Here is an 18876-nt window from a genome sequence, read left to right on the forward strand (position 1 = left end):
ATTGTTTCAATGATGGTATTCATCAGCACCAAGAGAGTGATAAACAGAGGGAGGAATTAGACATTTTCTTTATTCATCATGTATAAAAACCATCACAGGTTTGCATTAGCAGATTACATTAGCTTGCATTCTGGTAGCTAGTGAGTAACGGCAGTGGCCCACAATAAAACTAAACATTTTCATCTATCGCAGACACAAAGTTACCAACAAACTTAGCTTTGTGACAGATGAAAATATGTAGTTTATTGTTTAAAAGAAAAGAAGATATAATGAGCATTATCCAGGCAGGGGATGGCGTTTCAGGTGGTGTTGTGCTGCTGGGGGTCGGTCAGAGGCTGCTTTCAGCACCATGGACAGCAGGGCCCTTGTCTACCACATGGGCTTTTTAGGGTCACAGAGAGCTAGCAGCTCTGCCAATCATATAAACCACACAAGGCCTTATTACACACAGTGCTGAAATACAGAACACATTTCAAGCAATGTGCGCATTTCACATCCCTCAGTAACCTCGCTCAAGTCAACACCATCACTGCCACACCGAACCAATTTGTGGATGCCTCACTCCAGTGTTCATACTTGAGTTGCCGGTATTATAGTTTTCTTTCTCTTGTAAAATCCAATGCAAGTAGGAGAGTTAGAAAGTATCCAACCAGAGGTAAAACAAATATGAGGTTTAATGAAGCTGACAGGAAATCATTTTATCATGTAATTGTATCATGGCATTACAGTGATTCTGAAAATTTGCTATTGTATGCTAGTATAAAACCTGATTATATGCATCACCATATAATAATGTTCTGGTTCACCACTGATGAAATAGACGGAACACAAAGCTCAACCCGTGCTTCAAGAAGAAATCACAATATTACTGAAATGTTGTAATTATAGCCCAATATCCGCAAACAGATTAAACCGATGTCATTAAAATCATACCCTTAAATTAGAAACTTAAGAAATAAAACAATCAAAAACGACAAACAAGTCTCTATACAGGTAATGTAAAAACCTATGAGTGGATAGAAGAAATCCAGTTCATAATCCTGTCTATCCAGTCTACTATCCAGCAGGAATAGTTATGTGTTGGTGGGTCCACTGAGTATGTCGTAGGGCATGGCCAGGCCAATGTTGTAGTTGAAGCCGGACGGCTCCACGTAGTTGGAACGACAGATGGGCAGCACGTGATCCTGAACTGAGGCGTCTTCTGAGAAGTCATACAGGTTGATGACTCCTCGATGCCTGGATAATAGTGTGTGAGTGAAAATTAAGCATAGAAAAGGTGTTAGTCTTACAATATGCTATGATACGATAGTATGAGATTATATTTTTATTACAATATACATACTATAATAGTTAAATTCATTTATTCATAGATTTTATCTTTTTTATTTGAAATTCAATATGATAAATTACACAATGACAATACATTGTTGAGACACTGGAAGTCCAAGTAGTGGTATGATTTTAATGCCGTCATGTCTATATCCCAAACATACTTCGGTGTGGTCACTGGGCACCACAAGGGGGCTCCCCTTTAGAAAGTGACCACCAGGAGAGGTGTGTGTGTGCGTGCGTGCGTGCGTGCGTGCTTGCGTGCGTGTTTCCAAGAGTTTTACTACAGTTAGTTATAATATGAGGTTGCTGACCCCTTTCCCCAAAGACTACATTTTAACGCACGCATAAACTTTGTTGTTTTGGCCGACATGCAGCAGAGGCACGATAGATTGAATTTCACATCATGATCAAATTAATCAATGCTTTAATGCATCAAAAGCACCTGTGCAACAGACACGCACACAGACGCACACACACAGACACACACACACACAGACGAAAACAGCACAGGATGTCTCCCTGTCACTAGGAAGTAAAGGGGCTGCTCGCGCCCACTGCCCACGCTTCAGACATGACTTCATCCATTAGACTCTGTAATATGCCGCCAGGGAAGTCTACGGGGAGGACATAGGGGTATACTGTCCCAGGCCCAAGGGCCCAGAATTGGGTCCTCATTACATTGTACGTATTGAATGGGGGGCCTTTTAGATTACTTTGTCCGGGGCCTGGCCAAAACTCTCAGTGGCCCTGTATATGCCGCTACAGACGAAAATGCTGAGAGGCTGTTGGCAGATTGGGAGGGAGATCACATATGAACAGACAACTCCCACAGGCTATGTCTCTTGCCACCCACATGTCCACACTCCAATCTCTTCTGCATGCCTTCTGCAGGGACAAAAGACTATCCAATATGCACTACATTTATGCATGTCTGGGTCTACTGGACTAGAGGGGGCATGTGAGGATGGAGGAATGTGCTTGTGTGTGTGTGTGTGTGTGTGTGTGTGTGTGTGTGTGTGTGTGTGTGTGTGTGTGTGTGTGTGTGTGTGTGTGTGTGTGTGTGTGTGTGTGTGTGTGTGTGTGTGTGTGTGTGGTCTACCAGAGGGCATGCGAGGGTGTGTTTGGGTGCTCGTGGTTGTGCTTGCTCGCTTGCATATTTGAAAATGTAGGCGTGTGTGACAGATTGTGTCTGGCTAACAGAGGACATGGGAGGTTAGGAAGGGAGAGGCATGATGAAGGGTGTGTGTGTTTGTTTCTACCAGGGGTCATGAAAGGAGGTGTTTCAGTGCGTGTGTGTGCGTGCGTGTGTGAAAGTGTGTGAGAGAGTGTGTGTGTGTGTGTGTCTGTGTGTGTCTGCCTCTGTGTGTGTCTACCAGAGGGCATGAAAGGAGGTGTGTGTGTGTGTGTGTGTGTGTGTGTTTGTTGTGTCGGCATCTTGGCTCACCTGCGATGAGCAGTGAGGTCATCATCTGTGATGCAGGCCCCTCGGGGAGACTTCTCGTCAGGAATGTTGGCCGTCACCAGGGTGCTCGTGTCAAACCATATGTGCCGCACGGGGTGTCTACACACACACACGTACACAGACACGCACGCACACACGAACACACACACGCACGGTGTAAGAAGGTACTCCCCTCCCTTCTCACATTCGCAACAATTTTAAAACTGGTGAGCTTTTGTTTTGTTTTTGTCCGGACTGTCAAGGAGCGCACACGCACATTCTCGGTCACACGCACACAAAAACACGCGCACACAACTTCTCCGAGTCATCTCCCCTGGCGGCAGCACGCACCGCACAGAAGAACTTTTCCACTCATTGACTTTGGGGCGGGGACTGTGTCAGCGGGGTTGTTTGAAATCTGTATGTCCATGTTTTCATTTATGTGTAAGTTCATGTCTAAATTTGGTGATGGTTAAGTGCAAGAGGCAACAGTATTTTGTATGTTTTGTTTTGGTTTCTTTATGCGTAAAACTGGCGGTTTATTTTCTGTTGGTCCAGTGTTTGTAAGGACCAAACGCGAAGCACCTGCTCTGTAGGTAGCTAATTCAATAAGTGAGTAATTAAGTGAGTGGGTGATTGTAGAGGGTATTTAGACCCTAGTCATTTCACGTTTGAGGAGGTTGAGAGACAGAGGCAACTGTTGACCAGAGTTAGTTGTCCTCCAGTAGGTCTCGTAAACTGCGTTTGAAACTGCTGTCTGTCGCAGAAGCAGAGCGATTAGAAGTGTTTGAAATATTGCGGCGGCAGTGAACATTTGAAAGCATCGTGCTTTGTGAACTTTAGATTTTGATTTGGAGATTCTTTTGCCAGTAGTTTATTTCAGTTTCTTTATTTTGGTGTTGCCCTCGAGCACGTTTATTTTTGTATGTTTGAAAATAAAACAAAGCGCTACTTAGAAATCTACTTCTCGACTTCGACAACGTCATTCCAACTTCTTCCCTGACATCCACAAGCGTTTATCCAGTGAAAAAGTGAGGAGAGCAGGCAGCTTTCACGCACGCACGCACGCACGCACGCACGCACGCACGCACCCACACACGCACACACACACACACACACACACACACACACACACACACACACACACACACACACACACACACGCACACACACACACACACACACATACACACACACAATGGTAATTCAAATCCATTTTCCTCATCCAATAGACCAGGGATGTCAAACTCGGGCCCGGGGGCCAAACTTGGCCCGCAGAGCCATTTTATTCAGCCCGCGTGTGTATTACATTTGGCCCACAAACACCATTTATGTATAGCGTGACATGACTTGAACAGGAAATTTGCTGTGTCACAGGATGTGGGGACACATTTTAACTAACAAATATGATGGAAAAGAGATTTTTGCCATGCACAATTTTAGTCCATTTTTAAAAATAATTGTTAAGTTCGGCCCGCAGATTTTGATTTTGGCCCTCAGTCAGTGTGAGTTTGACACCCCTGCAATAGACTGTATGTGAAGGGCAGCTCAAACATCAAACAGAATGTGTATCGATCACAATTCATCAATTTTGTTCAAATAAATTGATAAATTTTGTTATTAATCCCAAAAAGGGAAATGAAGGTAACTTGCTGCCACGCAAGGCATCATACCAAAAAGAGCTTCAGAGATGATGTATATCTGCATGATGCATTACTAAATGCCTCTGAAACATTGTGTTGTGATGATGTGGCCACCAACAGATGTTTCATTAGTGGAGGGACCCCAAGCGTGTGACCCCTTTTCTCACGTTGATCACCACTTCCACCATCACAATCATCACCACCACCATATTGATTGTGAAAAACATTTTGAGCAAAAAAAAAGCATTAGCATGATGATTTCATTGCTGGTTCTTATCAATACTTCAAAAGTAGGAGGAGACGCGCTCACACCATCGCCTAATGATTCTCACAGTACTTAAAGGGGTATGCCACTATTTTGGGGCTTAATACAGTTAAAATCATTGGCTGGGGTTTATAAAGGTGGTAAAGTGTGTGATTTTTCATGTTAAGCGTTGTCTTGCTTTAAGACGAGTTAAAAGAGGGAATATGTCGCTAAGCTAGTGAAAGTCAATGGATCCGTGTAGCGTGCTACAATGCTACACGGATCCATTGACTTTCACTAGCTTAGCGACATATTCCCTCTTTTAAAGCAAGACAACGCTTAACATGAAAAATAAGACACTTTACCACCTTTATAAACCCCAGCCAACGATTTTAACTGTATTAAGCCCCAAAATAGTGGCATACCCCTTTAACTGGGTGCTGAATCCCACATAAAACATAGATGAATGAAGGAAGGAATGGACAGCCCACGAGGCGAATAAACAAAGAAAACATCTCAAGAGTCCTTTGCTTCCTTCATTCTTGTCAATACTTCACCACATCCGCATGAGGTGCAGAAGATGTCAAGTATTCCCAGGCGGTATTGATTGACCGAGGTGCAGCTACTGTCAGGTGTTTCATTATTTTCGTGGTCCCTGAGTGACACCTCCATTCTTAAACAGCTCACCTCTATCTCACCTGTTGTCCCATAACCCTGCCACCCGCTCATCCTCCACCCGCCCAGCTCATCTGTTGTCCCGTACTCCCCCTTCTCCTCATCTTCCACCACCCCCACCTCAGCTCTTGTCCCATAAGCCCCCTCCCCATCCTCCTCATCCTCCACCACCCCCTCCTCACCTATTGTCCCATAACAACCCCACCTCATCATCCTCCACCACCCCACCTCAGCTCTTGTCCCATAACAACACCCGCCCTTACCCATCCTCCAGCATCTCCTCCTCACCTGTTGTGCATCTCCCAGAGCTTGGTGGCCATGCGCATCTCCCAGACACACACCAGCCCCTCCCCTCCCCCGCTCACCACCTTCCACTCATCTGCCCTCACCGCCGTCACCCCCAGATGGTGAGCATAGAGAGAGGCCACCGACACACCACTGCGCAGGTCGAACACTCGCACCCTGAGATGGGAAGAGAGGGAGAGAGGGAGAGAGAGAGAGAGAGAGAGAGAGAGAGAGAGAGAGAGAGAGAGAGAGAGAGAGAGAGAGAGAGAGAGAGAGAGAGAGACAGAGACAGAGAGACAGAGACAGAGAGATGGAGGGAGACAAAAGAACAAAAGATGTTTACCAAGGGTAGCAAAAGGAGGAAGAAATACACTAGGATGATTGGAAAAGTGAATGCCGAGAGCTATCAAATACACTCTGTTTGATCCAAAGACTCCTTTTGTGTTTTAAAATGTTACTTTTAAGATTTTAGAGATCACAAACCCACCAGGATCAATATCACAAAATATTATTTTTTTCCCCTTTTCAATGATGCTCTTCATATTCATAAGCCGTGCAACTTCATCGACAACATGCAACTTCAGCACATCAATACTTTAATACATCAATAGTGTGCTATAATTTTAATTACAAAGTGCTAAACATTAGTTTTTTTTGTAACATCTAAGTTTAACAATAGCAAGTACAGTAGAAATCATACCTGCTTTCTGTGATGGCACCTGCATATTTTATGGTTCACACAGAATGACTAGGTGGCCAGTTCATGATTTATTACAATACATTTTGACATTGAGGAATTAGTTTTGTCAAGTAAATTCCAAAGTTTTACAGTTTTACGAATCTTTGATGGAAACTAAGCATATTTATGAATGTAGATAAATAAGGGAGCTAAAGCTCCTCTGCAACAAGGGGGAGGGAAAAAAGTCCATTGTCTCACATTTTTGGCACTCAAGTTCAGCCATCACCATCAGAACAGTCAGAAAAACACATTTCCATGATATCATTAATGTAAAATATGCATGCTTTATCAAATCCAGTCACTTTGCCTAATTGCATGGCGGATGTGGTCAGAGCTTTCCACAGGCTGAAAGACAATGTCCCCTTAATTACTGAAAGGAGAGAGAGAGAGAGCGAGAGAGTGAGAGAGAGAGAGAGAGAGAGAGAGAGAGAGAGAGAGAGAGAGAGAGAGAGAGAGAGAGAAGAAAAGATGAAAGAAAGAGAGAAGGAGCAAGGAGGAAAGGAAGAAAGAAAAAAGAGAATGAGAGGGGAAGAGAGAAATAGGGAGAGAGAGAGAGAGATAGAGAGAAAAAGAGAGAGAGAGAAGAGTAGAGATAAAAAAATCTTTTGAAAGAGTTATAGAGGGCTTAGTGAATGCCCAGCGGAGTGTCTCTCCATCTGCTTCTGGCCTTAATTTCCTTAAATAGGAGCGAGCGCTGGCCAGAGGACGACACCCCGCAGATGGGTCTCCTTACTTCATTAACCAAAATCAAATTGAACCGGTGGCACAGGACTCAGGGCGCCACCCTGGGGGGCATCAGTCTGCCATTAAATGCTCCAGGGGTGGCCAAGAAGCTTTAACAAGCTTTGTGTTTCGCCCGGAAGAGAAGGGAGGGGAAAGGAAAGCATACTGCTCGCTATTGGTAGTGCCACTGCTGGGAGACTAGGCTAGATTGGCTTTCAATCCCACAGACACAGTTGGCACCACACATTTACAAGGCCAGATTTATTTCTTTTGTGTAAAAAACGGTATTGTGTGTGTTTTTTAATATGTGCATACACCGTGTTCCACATTATTACGCAAATGACATTTTTTGCAGTTTTCCCAAATAATCAATACAAATTACAGTCGTCATATTTTTCAAGTCATCAGCCATTAGAGTACAATTTAAACGTTTTTGAATGAATTTTCCAATGATAACAGTATTTTTTAAAATAATAAAAAACTTAAAATGCCCAAAATGCTCTGTTCCAATTAATTACACAAAACAGTTTTGTAGTGTTGTAATCCAAATTTCTTTCTTTTTTTTCCCCATCTACATCAAAACAGTTAGCATTTGGTACCTTCAATACGTTTCAATGTTCAAAACTTTGTTATAAGCTGTAACTGGAATGCTGCATTTAACATTGAAGTCAATGGCAGGGGATTGCATGGGAGTTCTGGAAGCCCAGATATCCTTGATGCTTTGCTCTCAGCTGTTTTTATTTGTTTGGTCGGGTGACCCACACTTCACTCTTCAATATACCCGTAGATTTCCATGCCACGTTTAGGTGCTTTGGAGATGATGACATTCTAACTCACCAGACATAACATCCCATTCATTTTCAATGGGGTTTTATGTTTGGTGAGTTAAAATGTCGATACCACCAAAGCACCTAAACGTGGCATGGAAATCTACAGGTATATTGAAGAGTGAAGTGTGGGTCACCAGACCAAACAAACAAAAACAGCTGAGAGCAAAGCATCAAGGATATCTGGGCTTTCATAACTCCCATGCAATGCCCTGCCATTGACTTCAATGTTAAATGCAGCATTCCAGTTACTAAGACAAAGAGTTTATCATCAAGTATTGAACATTGAAATGTAATTTAGAAGGTACCAAATTCCAACTGTTTTGATGTAAATGGGAAACAAAGAAAGAAATTTGTATTTGAACACTACAAAACTACTTTGCGTAATAATGTGGAACAGAGCATTTTAAGTTTTTTATTATTTTAAAAAATACCGTTATCATTGGAAGGTTCATTCAAAAACGTTTTAATTCTACTCTAATGGCTGATGACTTGAAAATTATGACGACTGTCATTTGTATTGATTATTTGGGGAAACAGCGAAAAATGTCAGTTGCGTAATAATGTGGAATGAGGTGTAGTACGACCGGCATGCTTGCAAATGCTTGTGTAGTGTGGTGTGTGTGTGTGTGTGTGTGTGTGTGTGTGTGTGTGTGTGTGTGTGTGTGTGTGTGTGTGTGTGCATGTGTGTGTGTGTGTGCTTCTGTCTGTCTGCAAGAGAGAGAGACAGAGGGTGGTAATCTACCAGCCATTGGCAAACACATGCTCATAAATCTCATAACTGGAATGAAAACTAATTCCACTGAACAGCCAGTTAGCAGAATTGTTTCAATTAACCAGCATGCTCACTAGCTACTAACATCATGCCAAAGAGGACTCTGGACAAGATGCAGCCACATTAATGAAACCAAGAGTAAGACCAATACGGAATTCAAAAGAAAGAAAAAAGAAACCATATTTCAACTGGACATGGATCACCTTCTAAACAAACACAGAGTCTTGAGCTGCTTTCAAACTAAGTGACAGAGGAGTGACGACTTCAACAGAAGAGCTTGCACATGTATGGAGGAACAATCCTCACTACACTGTAGGAGACAATATAGTTACAGCCCTATTATGAATAGCCTGATAAACCAGCCTAAATGTGAGACCGGAGTAATTTAGTCTGGCCCCGATGAACGATACCTCAGAAGATTGTTGATGAGAACAACCTGTTGTTTTTCCAAACCTTGCCGGCGCTCTGACCAATTGCCGAACTTTGCCGTTGATGTGCTTTCCCAACAGTGTTGCGAGCTTTGTCATCACTCCCTCAAAACCCTGCTCGCTTTGATTCAAAACAAATCTCTGCGTTGTGATTGGTTTTGCCATACTCAGGGCACAGTGTTCAAAATGTTCTCAGATCCGAGGCCAGACCCACTCGCAGCTGAAAAATGTTGGTGTCCAGCGGGTGGCGCTGGTTTACCAAGCTATATTATGAAGGCATTCTTTACCATTTCAACGTATAAAGTTCACACAGGTACTAGGGCTGCACAATACATCGAAAATGAATCGAAATCGCAACATCAAGAGTGTCAACAAATGCACAAGAAGCCCGCCATGACCAAAGCCACGTCCCCCACACAGACCGACAAATTAGTGACAATAAAAACACTCGGCTACATTTCTAAATATCATTTAAATATCGTTATCGAGGTATTGCATGCTGTTATCGAATATTGATTTTTTTTCTGACATCGTGCAGCCCTAACAGGTACTTTACTTGGCCTTTATAGGGCAGCATGGAATTATCTGCTCTAATTAACGTATGGCTAACCATGACGTGGGTACAGCAACATGGCAGAGCAGATCTGGTGAGCAGGTGGCCTCCCTTGCGAGCGAGAGTGTTTACACAGCCGGGTCTGGTCTGGTGTGGCGGCGCGGCGGAGCCATGTCTGAGAAAGAGGTCTCATCAGGACACCAGGAGCTGCTCTCAGGATTGCCAGGCGTGACCGATCATTTCCGGCCCAAGAAGTTCAAAAACTTCCAGGAGACACTAAATCCTGCCAAAACTAAACTAAATTCTAATCATTAATATGGCCCAATGCCCTTTTTCCCGCAGACAGTCATCCAAAACAGTCCAATTGGGTAGGACACCCCCCCCCAATCTGGCAACCCTGGATGGTCTGCTGACTGGGAGAGGAGAGGAGGGAGGTTACACGTGAATGGCCTTGCCTTGGCCAGAGGCCACCACCTAATAAACCGCCCGCCTCTTCTCATTCATCATCACCCAAACTACTAGCCTGATTATCATCGACTTTCAAATCTCTTCGATACTTGGTCTGACCAAGACCATAACAAGTAACAATTCTCTCCCCCTTGGTATTGATAAGCATGCCCTAGTGAACACCTGTACCAAGTTTCATGCTCGCATCTGCCATCACCTTGATTCTTTAACCCATTGCCTATACTATGAAAACAGTGCCTTGCACACGCACAGACAGAGTCTGGTGGTGTGGGCTCTCCCTCTCTCTCACACACACAGACACACACTCATTAACTGCTTCCTGCTTTTGCCCACTGGCTGGAGATAGGTGCATTAGATGCCAAGGCAGGCAGTAGGCAGCCATGCCAAGCTGGCATCACCAGCGCCCGCTCCAGGCAAAACAGCTTCATCACCACGACAACACCAGGCTACCAAGAACCAAGAGGAGGAGGAGGAGGAGGAAGAGGAGGGGGAGACACATTATCCAGAATTAAAAACTGGAGGTGGAGGTCTACTTACAGCCACTTGCAAAGTGCTTCAGACAAAAGCGGAAGCATTTTTTCGCTTTGGGCCATCTGGCCACAACTCACACACAACACGCTGCACTGCACACAACAACGATAGAAAAGAGAGGCTGACAAATAAGCACAGCTGGAGTTTATCTATTGCACTGGTCCAAAAGCTTTTTTTCCCCTCTACCTGGCTACCAGCGGATGTGCTCCCACCACTAGACACAGGGCTGGCCTGGGGGAGAAATAGGGCCCGGGCACTTCTTGATTTTTTTGAGGGGGGCCCCTCATAATTAGCGGCGCAGAACTCACTCACCGGTGGAACCCGCACCTTCGTGTGCCCCTATTTTCAGAAATGTAACATTTTAACATTTCTGAAAATAGGGGCACATGAAGGTGCGGGGCCCACCGGGAAATGCCCGCTATGCCAGATGGCCAGTCCAGCCCTGACCAGACATGTGGGTATTGCCTACTTATGCAGGCGGCAAGACAACAGATGTGAGGACAGGAAGATAAGGCTCACTTCAAGACAAACAGCCCGAGGCATTGGGGAGGAGAACAAAGTGGAAAATGATAATTTGGCGGGAATGCTCAGTGTGCTTCTACAGGCAGTCTACAGTAGATAACACACAGACATGCAATTGCATGTACACTTCTTCAAAACACATTTAGTTTTTTATTCACTATGAAAAAGAAAACTGTTGCTATTACCATTCGTAACCATTTGTATTACCGGTACTCGTATTTCACATTCACACATTAACATTTTGTGAAGAATACACTCAATTGCAAAAGCAAAACTAAATCTTGTCAGTGAAGACATATCCTCATTATGACTGTAAAACTACAATGATGTCCATTATCACTCACTTATCTACTCTAACATATTCTGTTTCAGCTATGCATGATCTTTTTCTACTCATGCATTTTGCACCAGCGCACATTCCTCCTGTGTATGGTCTGTATAGTATGGCAGTGGTCTTTTTTTCTTTTTTCTTTTAAAGAAATGCCCCCTGGACCTCATCATAAGCTTCCAAACTCCCCCCTTACGGTAGGGACACATAGGAGGCGAAGCAAGCGAAGCGAAGAGAGGCGAAATCCAACCGTCATCAGGTCGTCGCCGCGAATCAAATGGAATGGAACAGTTATGTTGTTGATTTGATTGGGCCGCGGCAGGCGAATTCGCTCCTCATTTGCATAACATTAAACTTTCTTTAATAATTTCGCTTCACTTCGCTCCTGTTTGCTTGCTTTCACTTGCCATCGCTTGCCTTCGCCTCTCTCATAGGAATGAATGGCAAAGTTCGCAAATTTGCGTGTATGTGTCCCTACCGCTAGTGTTAAAAAAAGAAAATGGGCTTTAATAAATCCAGATAAACAGCAAGATATATCTTTACTTATTAAGTCTATAAAGGCACTGTAAAATAAATAACAGATAAAACAGATGTGTAGTGAAAATAAGAAAATTCAGCCAGGAATTGCATAGTTATTCAAGTTGAAGCAAACAACGACCACAGTGGGTTCATATGTGTCTTAATGGTGCTTGCCCTGTCTATTGTTACTACCTTCTGTCTTTGTTGCCGCACACCAGCAGGTGAGGGGGTGCGTCTCGGAGGTTGACGCAGGTGAAGTCTCCTGCCGAGCTGCCCACAGACGCCTCCAGCTTGCCCGTCTCCAGACTGTACACCTGGATCTGAAGGAGATGGGGGTGGGGGTGGGTGTTGGAGAAGAGGCAAAACATTATCAGTAAGAGAAAAGACAGGGGTGCGTTTCTCGAAAGCGTAGTTGTTAGCCAGTTAGCAACTTGGGTAGTTGTGAATGGGAAATTGCATTGCAAACAACAAAGTAGCTTACTTAGTTAGCAAATATGGTTTTGAGAAATGCACCCCAGACCGCCTTGACTCATGGCTGAAGTAAAATTACCGCTGGTATAAAGTGAAGAACAATAATATACAGTAAGTCATAATACAAAAGTGCTTGTTTTTTAATGAAGATCAAAGAGGAAAATAGGCAGCATCCCTAAGGCAGTCAGAAGGTAGCACATCAGATAATTTTCTCTGAAAAGTGTTTTGAAACAGTCAGTGGTAAATAGACCATTGATGATGCCGAGATATGAGAGAATTGAGATACCAAACAAAGGCAGCAGACACGGAAACAGTGTTTAATAATCAGTCTGTGGTGTGCTTAAGAGCAGAATAGCATTGGGGTTTCTGTGGCTTTTGAAAGCCGTGGATTACACTACCCAACTGTGCTTCCATAGGTGTGAAGAGCTGCCCACCTCAACACCCCCCGCCCCGAAGCCGTTATTCACCTGTGCAGACGGCACAGCCGAGAATATTCTGGAAACAGACAAAAGCGGCGAGAGGGGCTGAATAGGGATAGCGTCTCACTTCTCCTTCAAAAGACGCAGCCTAATTATGTGCTGCGCTCCAATAAGCCAGTTTGGGGAACAAACGAGTGGTGCATTAGACATCTGCTTCCATCTCTTCCTCTCCAAACTGGCAAAACAAAACCAAGGCCGCAGTAACATAGAGAGAGAGAGAGAGAGAGAGAGAGAGAGAGAGAGAGAGAGAGAGAGAGAGAGAGAGAGAGAGAGAGAGAGAGAGAAAGAAAGAAAGAATCTTTTTTGTTGCTGTTGTTAAATTGGAGCTGAATAATTTAAGCGCTTGCAAAATACACTACACAAAAGAGGAGGGAGGCGGACGGACAGACAGACAGGCATGATGTAAGGTATTGAGACACTGCCAGCTGTGTTAGTGTCTGTCTGTCGTTCTGCCCAGACAGATTTAATTGTGGGCTAGTCTGAAGCGTGCCAAAAAAACAAACAAAAAAAAAACCTCCAGCAGCACTTTACTATGACAGCATGAGAGGCGGATTTGTTTCTTCATTTACTTCCTTCATTTTTTAATTCCTAAAGCAGTACGCATAACAACAAAACAGCATAACAGCAAAAAAAAAAAAAAACACGGCAGGGGAAAAAAAATGCCCAACAGTACTTTGCTATGACAGCACGAAGGGGTGATTTTGATATTCTTTTTTAAAAATTCATTTCATTCCGTTTTATTCCAAGGAAGGTAGGTGTGGACATACCAAGAACCATAACAGAGAGTGTCTTAGAAAAATGGGATTTTGAATACATTTTGTTCCAGTGAGTTTTTTTTTCAACTACACCTACCTTACTACTACTATTCTGGCATAAATCATCATACCACAGTCTAGACTGGAAGATGACTTTGATGTGTATTTCTTTCTTCTTTGCTGGACCACAGAAACTTTCTCCCAGCACTCGGATGTGCTGTGATCTGCACTCCAAAAACTAAACACGTTTGAGACGGAAAGGAAAGAAAATGACAGATTGGACACGTAATTGGTGTGAAAACATAAATTATCAAAAAGTTGAACTCTTGCATCTTATATCTGCATACAGCAGCATCAGAGACGTCCAATTATCTGGGAATCTGTCAGAAGCCTGGCGTCTACCCATAGCCGGGATGGGAGAGGTGTGAGAGCTCTTTGCAGGGAAGAATGCCACTGGGAGTTATATATGCACAAGATCAGGGAAGCCGATAGGGGGGAGACAAAGGGGTATTCTGTCCCGGGCCTGGCCGGGGAAAGAGGGGGCCCAGAGTTGGGCCCTCAATACATTGAATGTATTGGGTGGGGGGCCCATTCCGGTGACTTTGTCCTGGGCCCAACCAAAGCTGTCAGCGGCCCTGCACAAGATACACACACACACTACTGTCTCCAAATCTGGAGCCTGGGACTGAGTTGGGCATCATCATCCTGGTTAGTTATCGTCATTCTGTCCCCACTCTGTTATTCTATAAAGGCTGATGTGTTTGATGGGTGACTGTGGTGATGTTAATAGAATTATCAGGATGCCTCAAAAATAAATGCATTGACTTAATACATATAAAGAATTAAAAACGAAGTAATGAAACGCATAATGAAACAGAAATGGCACAAAGACATTTAAAAATGACTTAATGCAAAAGCCTGTGTGCATGTTGTGCACCTTTCCATCCCCTTCAGAAGTGCCTTTATGGCAACACAGAAATAGCTGGCAAGTGCACCAAACAGATTGCCATGCTAGTGCAGGCAGCTCTTCACTACATCTCACCACCCACACTGCGAGATCTTGGAAGTGGGAGAGGAGAGGAGGGTGATCACTTCATGTGTGTATAATATACATCTTGGCTTTTGCAACTTGCACTCCAAGCTTTCCTACAGTACCAGAAAGAACCCCTCTAAAGCTTAACGTCGACAGTAAAATTGATCATCATCAACCTGAGAAATCAAAATCATTTTGCTGCATCAAATAACACAAGTTCGGTTTGTGTAGATTTCTTGCACACCTCAGTGTGCGGGAGCTTTCTTCTCTCAAATAACATAATTTCCTATGGTATCCGTTTACAGGCTCTGACACCTCCAGACTTTCCAAGACGCACAAATTGTCAACAAGTCTAGAAGGCTCAACTCAACACGGCGTAGTACCTGTTTAATGAGCCACCTGTTTTGACTGCAGCTCTGCTCAATGCCACATACTACACAGATATGGCTAGCAATACATGCAAGCAAGCCAGACATGCAGTCGTAGACGTCTTCATTTCTGCACACATAGGTGTGATGGGAAGGCGGTGTGTGTGTGTGTGTGTGTGTGTGTGTGTGTGTGTGTGTGTGTGTGTGTGTGTGTGTGTGTGTGTGTGTGTGTACGATAGGAGAGCAGTATAGGGTGAGTTCAAAACTGACTGGCAGCCCTTCCTCCCTCCTGTCCTCCCTCTGCCATGTGTCTCCTGATAGCTACATGTTACAAGCAGCAATAAGGTGTAAATGAGGGCCATGACTCGCACGCCGTCGCCAGAGAGCTGTTACCGAGAAAACAAAAAGAAAGAAAGAGCGAAAGAAAGAAAGAGCGAAAGAAAGAAAGAAAGAAAGAAAGAAAGAAAGAAAGAAAGAAAGAAAGAAAGAAAGGGAAAAAAACCCTCCCTCGATGGCCGCCTGTGTTTTTGACAGGTTTTAATTAGGCATATGTCATCTCGTTAAACTGCGCGTAAACACCTCTGTTTTTCAGCCGTCCAGGAGCTGGCAAAGGGCCGCCTCCCTCGCACAGTAGGAGACTATAGGTGTAGGTCTGTTGGTGTGTGTGTGTGTGTGTGTGTGTGTGTGTGTGTGTGTGTGTGTGTGTGTGTGTGTGTGTGTGTGTGTGTGTGTGCGTGCGTGCGTGCGTGTGTGTGTGGTGTGTACACGTGTGCACTCCTTTTTTTATCAAGTGCTATAAATCTGGTAGATGTGTGAACATGGGATGCCATACTGGAAGGAAGTGAGTGACAGTTCTTTATGCAGCCTGGAGGAGAAGAGAAGTAAAGGACGAGAGGAGGAGAGAAGGGGAGGGAGGAGGGGGAACATATTGATTGTAATGGCAAGCAACCAGGCGAAGGAGAAAAAAAATGTGAGAAAAAAAAGAAAGAATCTGAAGTGAGCCAGTCCTTGAAGTGTGTGTCTGTGTGTGTGCGCGCGCGTGCATGTGTGTGTGTCTGTGTGTTAAATAGTAAATGGTTGCCCGAAGGCAACATGTCTCATGCCAGGAGACAGCTATGCATCAACCATTGATTGGGTTTGTGTGATAGTGTGTGTATGACATTGTAGTCATGTGTCTGCTTTGTGTGTGTGTGTGTGTGTGTGTGTGTGTGTGTGTGTGTGTGTGTGTGTGTGTGTGTGTGTGTGTGTGTGTGTGTGTGTGTGTGTGTGTGTGTGTGTGTGTGTGTGTTGGTGTGTGTGTGTTCTGGTGTGTGTCGGTGTGTGTGTGTGTGTATGTTGGTGTGTGTGTGCGTGTGTATGTGTGTGTGTGTGATGGCAGGGACAATGATGAGGGTGTCCTAATGGGGGGTGATGTCAGTGGGGACAGTGCTGCCAAGAAGCCATTTTATGAAGAAAGTGAAGTATGCAGCCATCAGTAGCCTATTCGCGGCTCACGCACGCACGCGCGCACACACACACCCTCTCTGTCTCTGGCTCCATCACACACACACACACACAATCATACCCACACACATCTTAATGTTTCCTAATAAATATAACCTCCTGAAGAGTTACATTGTGTGATGTAACTCTACAGGCATTAAATTGGCTGAATGAAAATCTAATAGCCAATGGAGCGCAATGCATCAATCAACCCGGACACACATCACGACTTTCAACTCTGAAAGACATAATGATCTTCGATACGTCAAGTTAAGTAATGTTTAAGTCATTTGTGTCAAGTAATGAATCATGAAGTGATTAGTCATTTGGAGACTGAGGTCCTTGGCCATTAGTGTACTTGTGCCTGGAAAACCATAGACCCCTGGTTTCCAAATGGCAGTCGGTGGGCCAGATCAGGCTGGGCATGGCCAACATTTGGCCCGCCATGAGGTAAGGTTGGAACAAATGAAAATATACAGTATATGTGTGCTACCTGTGGCCATACGGTTGGGCGATTTGTTTGGCCCTCAGCCTCACTTGCCCTACATAATTTGGCCCTTGGAGAAAAATAATCAGATATCACATCACTGCCATAGACTGTGACAAACTGAATAGCGTTCTCCTTAATAAAGCATTAACAAAGCATTAGTAAAGTAAGTTAAAAAGCATTCATTTAAATGAAACGATTAGTCGACAATGAAAAATCTTGTCGACAAAATGTTATAGTTGATTAGTCACGATTAGTCGACTAATCGTTGCAGCCCTAAGTGTTTTTTATCTGCCCCCCTGGAGGGAGTTGGGTTGTGTCCTAAGGATTCTGTCTGTCTGTCTGGCTGTGTCTGCCTTCAGTGATTTGGGCCACCAGAGGGTGGCGCCACACACCCACACACACAGCATCACATGCATCAGGCACTGACAAGGGGCCAAGTCACCATCTCTGATTGCTGTTGTTTTTGTTCTGTACAGAACAAATCCCTGTATACTGTAATTACACTGTAGACCTTATTCTGTGCACTGTAATTACTACTCTCATGTGGTGTGTGTGTGTGTGTGTGTGTGTGTGTGTGTGTGTGTGTGTGTGTGTGTGTGTGTGTGTGTGTGTGTGTGTGTGTGTGTGTGTGTGTGTGTGTGTGCGTGTGCGTGTGTTCAAGCACTTCTCAAATATGTTAACGGAAGAGAAAAACTCCCCTTTGAAAATACAAAAAAACAAAGGGGTCCCAAAGGCCCATCTCCACTTATTTATGATATACAAGGTAACTACACTTAGTAAAAGGGAAACACCATTAAATACTACCTTACTGTACCATTTATTGCATGCTATTAAAATGACAGTGCATCAGCTACAGTATTTTTTGTACCAAGAGTGACATTTTGGTGTTTTTGTGAGTTAATAATTAGTCAAGTCCTACCACAGTGCCTGTGGACTGAACACTCCAGGATCATTTCAAAAGCAGACGACTTGAGGGCTTTAAGTCTTGCGAGATATGGGCTCTAAGTAGCTTTACGTAGCCCCCTGAGACTCATGGAAATGTATTTCTGGACCGGTGGTTTTCAAAGTGGGGGCTGGGGACCCCTGGGGGGCTGTGAGGGGGTGCTAGGGGGTCCGGGGAAAGTTTGAAGAAAAGGTATAGCAAAGCAAAATAAATTATTGAATAATTCATATACAACAATATAAGGAAAAATAAACGTAACGATATCCCATTAGTTAAGAAGTGCATTATACTGTATGTATTGCATCATAATCTTTACGATTAATAATAAAAGATTAATTTTTATTTTTATATAGGCTATTCAAAAGGGGCACTGACATGCAGACATGGTTATGGTTCTGAATGGGATGCACAGAAAAAATAGTGTGGCACGACCCGTGTAAGGGCCAAGCCTTGGCTGGAATCTCACGGTATATCCCCCCTCGTCATGGTAAACTTTGGAAAGCCATTTTCTAGACCATGTTAGGCTCACAGAGAGCATGTCTGGGCCGAGTTGTGTTTCTTACTGGGAAGGTCAACAAGAGAGTGGTGTATAAATAAGACAGGTCATGATGATTATAGTATTTCTAAACAACCTGGTCTCGGAGGACTTTCAGCTTCAATTAAGACATTTCTCTCCAGGCCAAGCAAAACTCATAGGGAGCTATGAAATCACTCCTGGTGTCTCTCAGCTGAGGCTCCACAGATCAGCTGTTTTTAAAACAGCTATTCCCACTCTGCCACATACTATTTTAAGCCGCGCGTGTCTGTGTGTGTGTGTGTGTG

General features: G+C 44.0%; 1 protein-coding gene across 1 annotated transcript in view; it reads right to left on the bottom strand.

Annotated features, from left to right (window-relative positions):
• Window positions 1-41: 41 nt before the first annotated feature.
• Window positions 42-18876, bottom strand: part of fbxw8 (F-box and WD repeat domain containing 8) — a 26354-nt gene continuing 7519 nt past the window's right edge. Inside the window, exons 8-11 of the mRNA XM_063195386.1 lie at window positions 12226-12353; window positions 5624-5797; window positions 2777-2893; window positions 42-1236 (exon numbers count right to left, since the gene is read on the bottom strand). Of these exons, the coding sequence (XP_063051456.1) occupies window positions 1074-1236; window positions 2777-2893; window positions 5624-5797; window positions 12226-12353 (582 nt within the window). The 3' untranslated portion in view covers window positions 42-1073. The remainder of the gene's footprint in view (window positions 1237-2776; window positions 2894-5623; window positions 5798-12225; window positions 12354-18876) is intronic.

This window comes from Engraulis encrasicolus, chromosome 3 (assembly GCF_034702125.1).
Source record: "Engraulis encrasicolus isolate BLACKSEA-1 chromosome 3, IST_EnEncr_1.0, whole genome shotgun sequence".
NCBI classification, from domain to species: domain Eukaryota; kingdom Metazoa; phylum Chordata; class Actinopteri; order Clupeiformes; family Engraulidae; genus Engraulis; species Engraulis encrasicolus.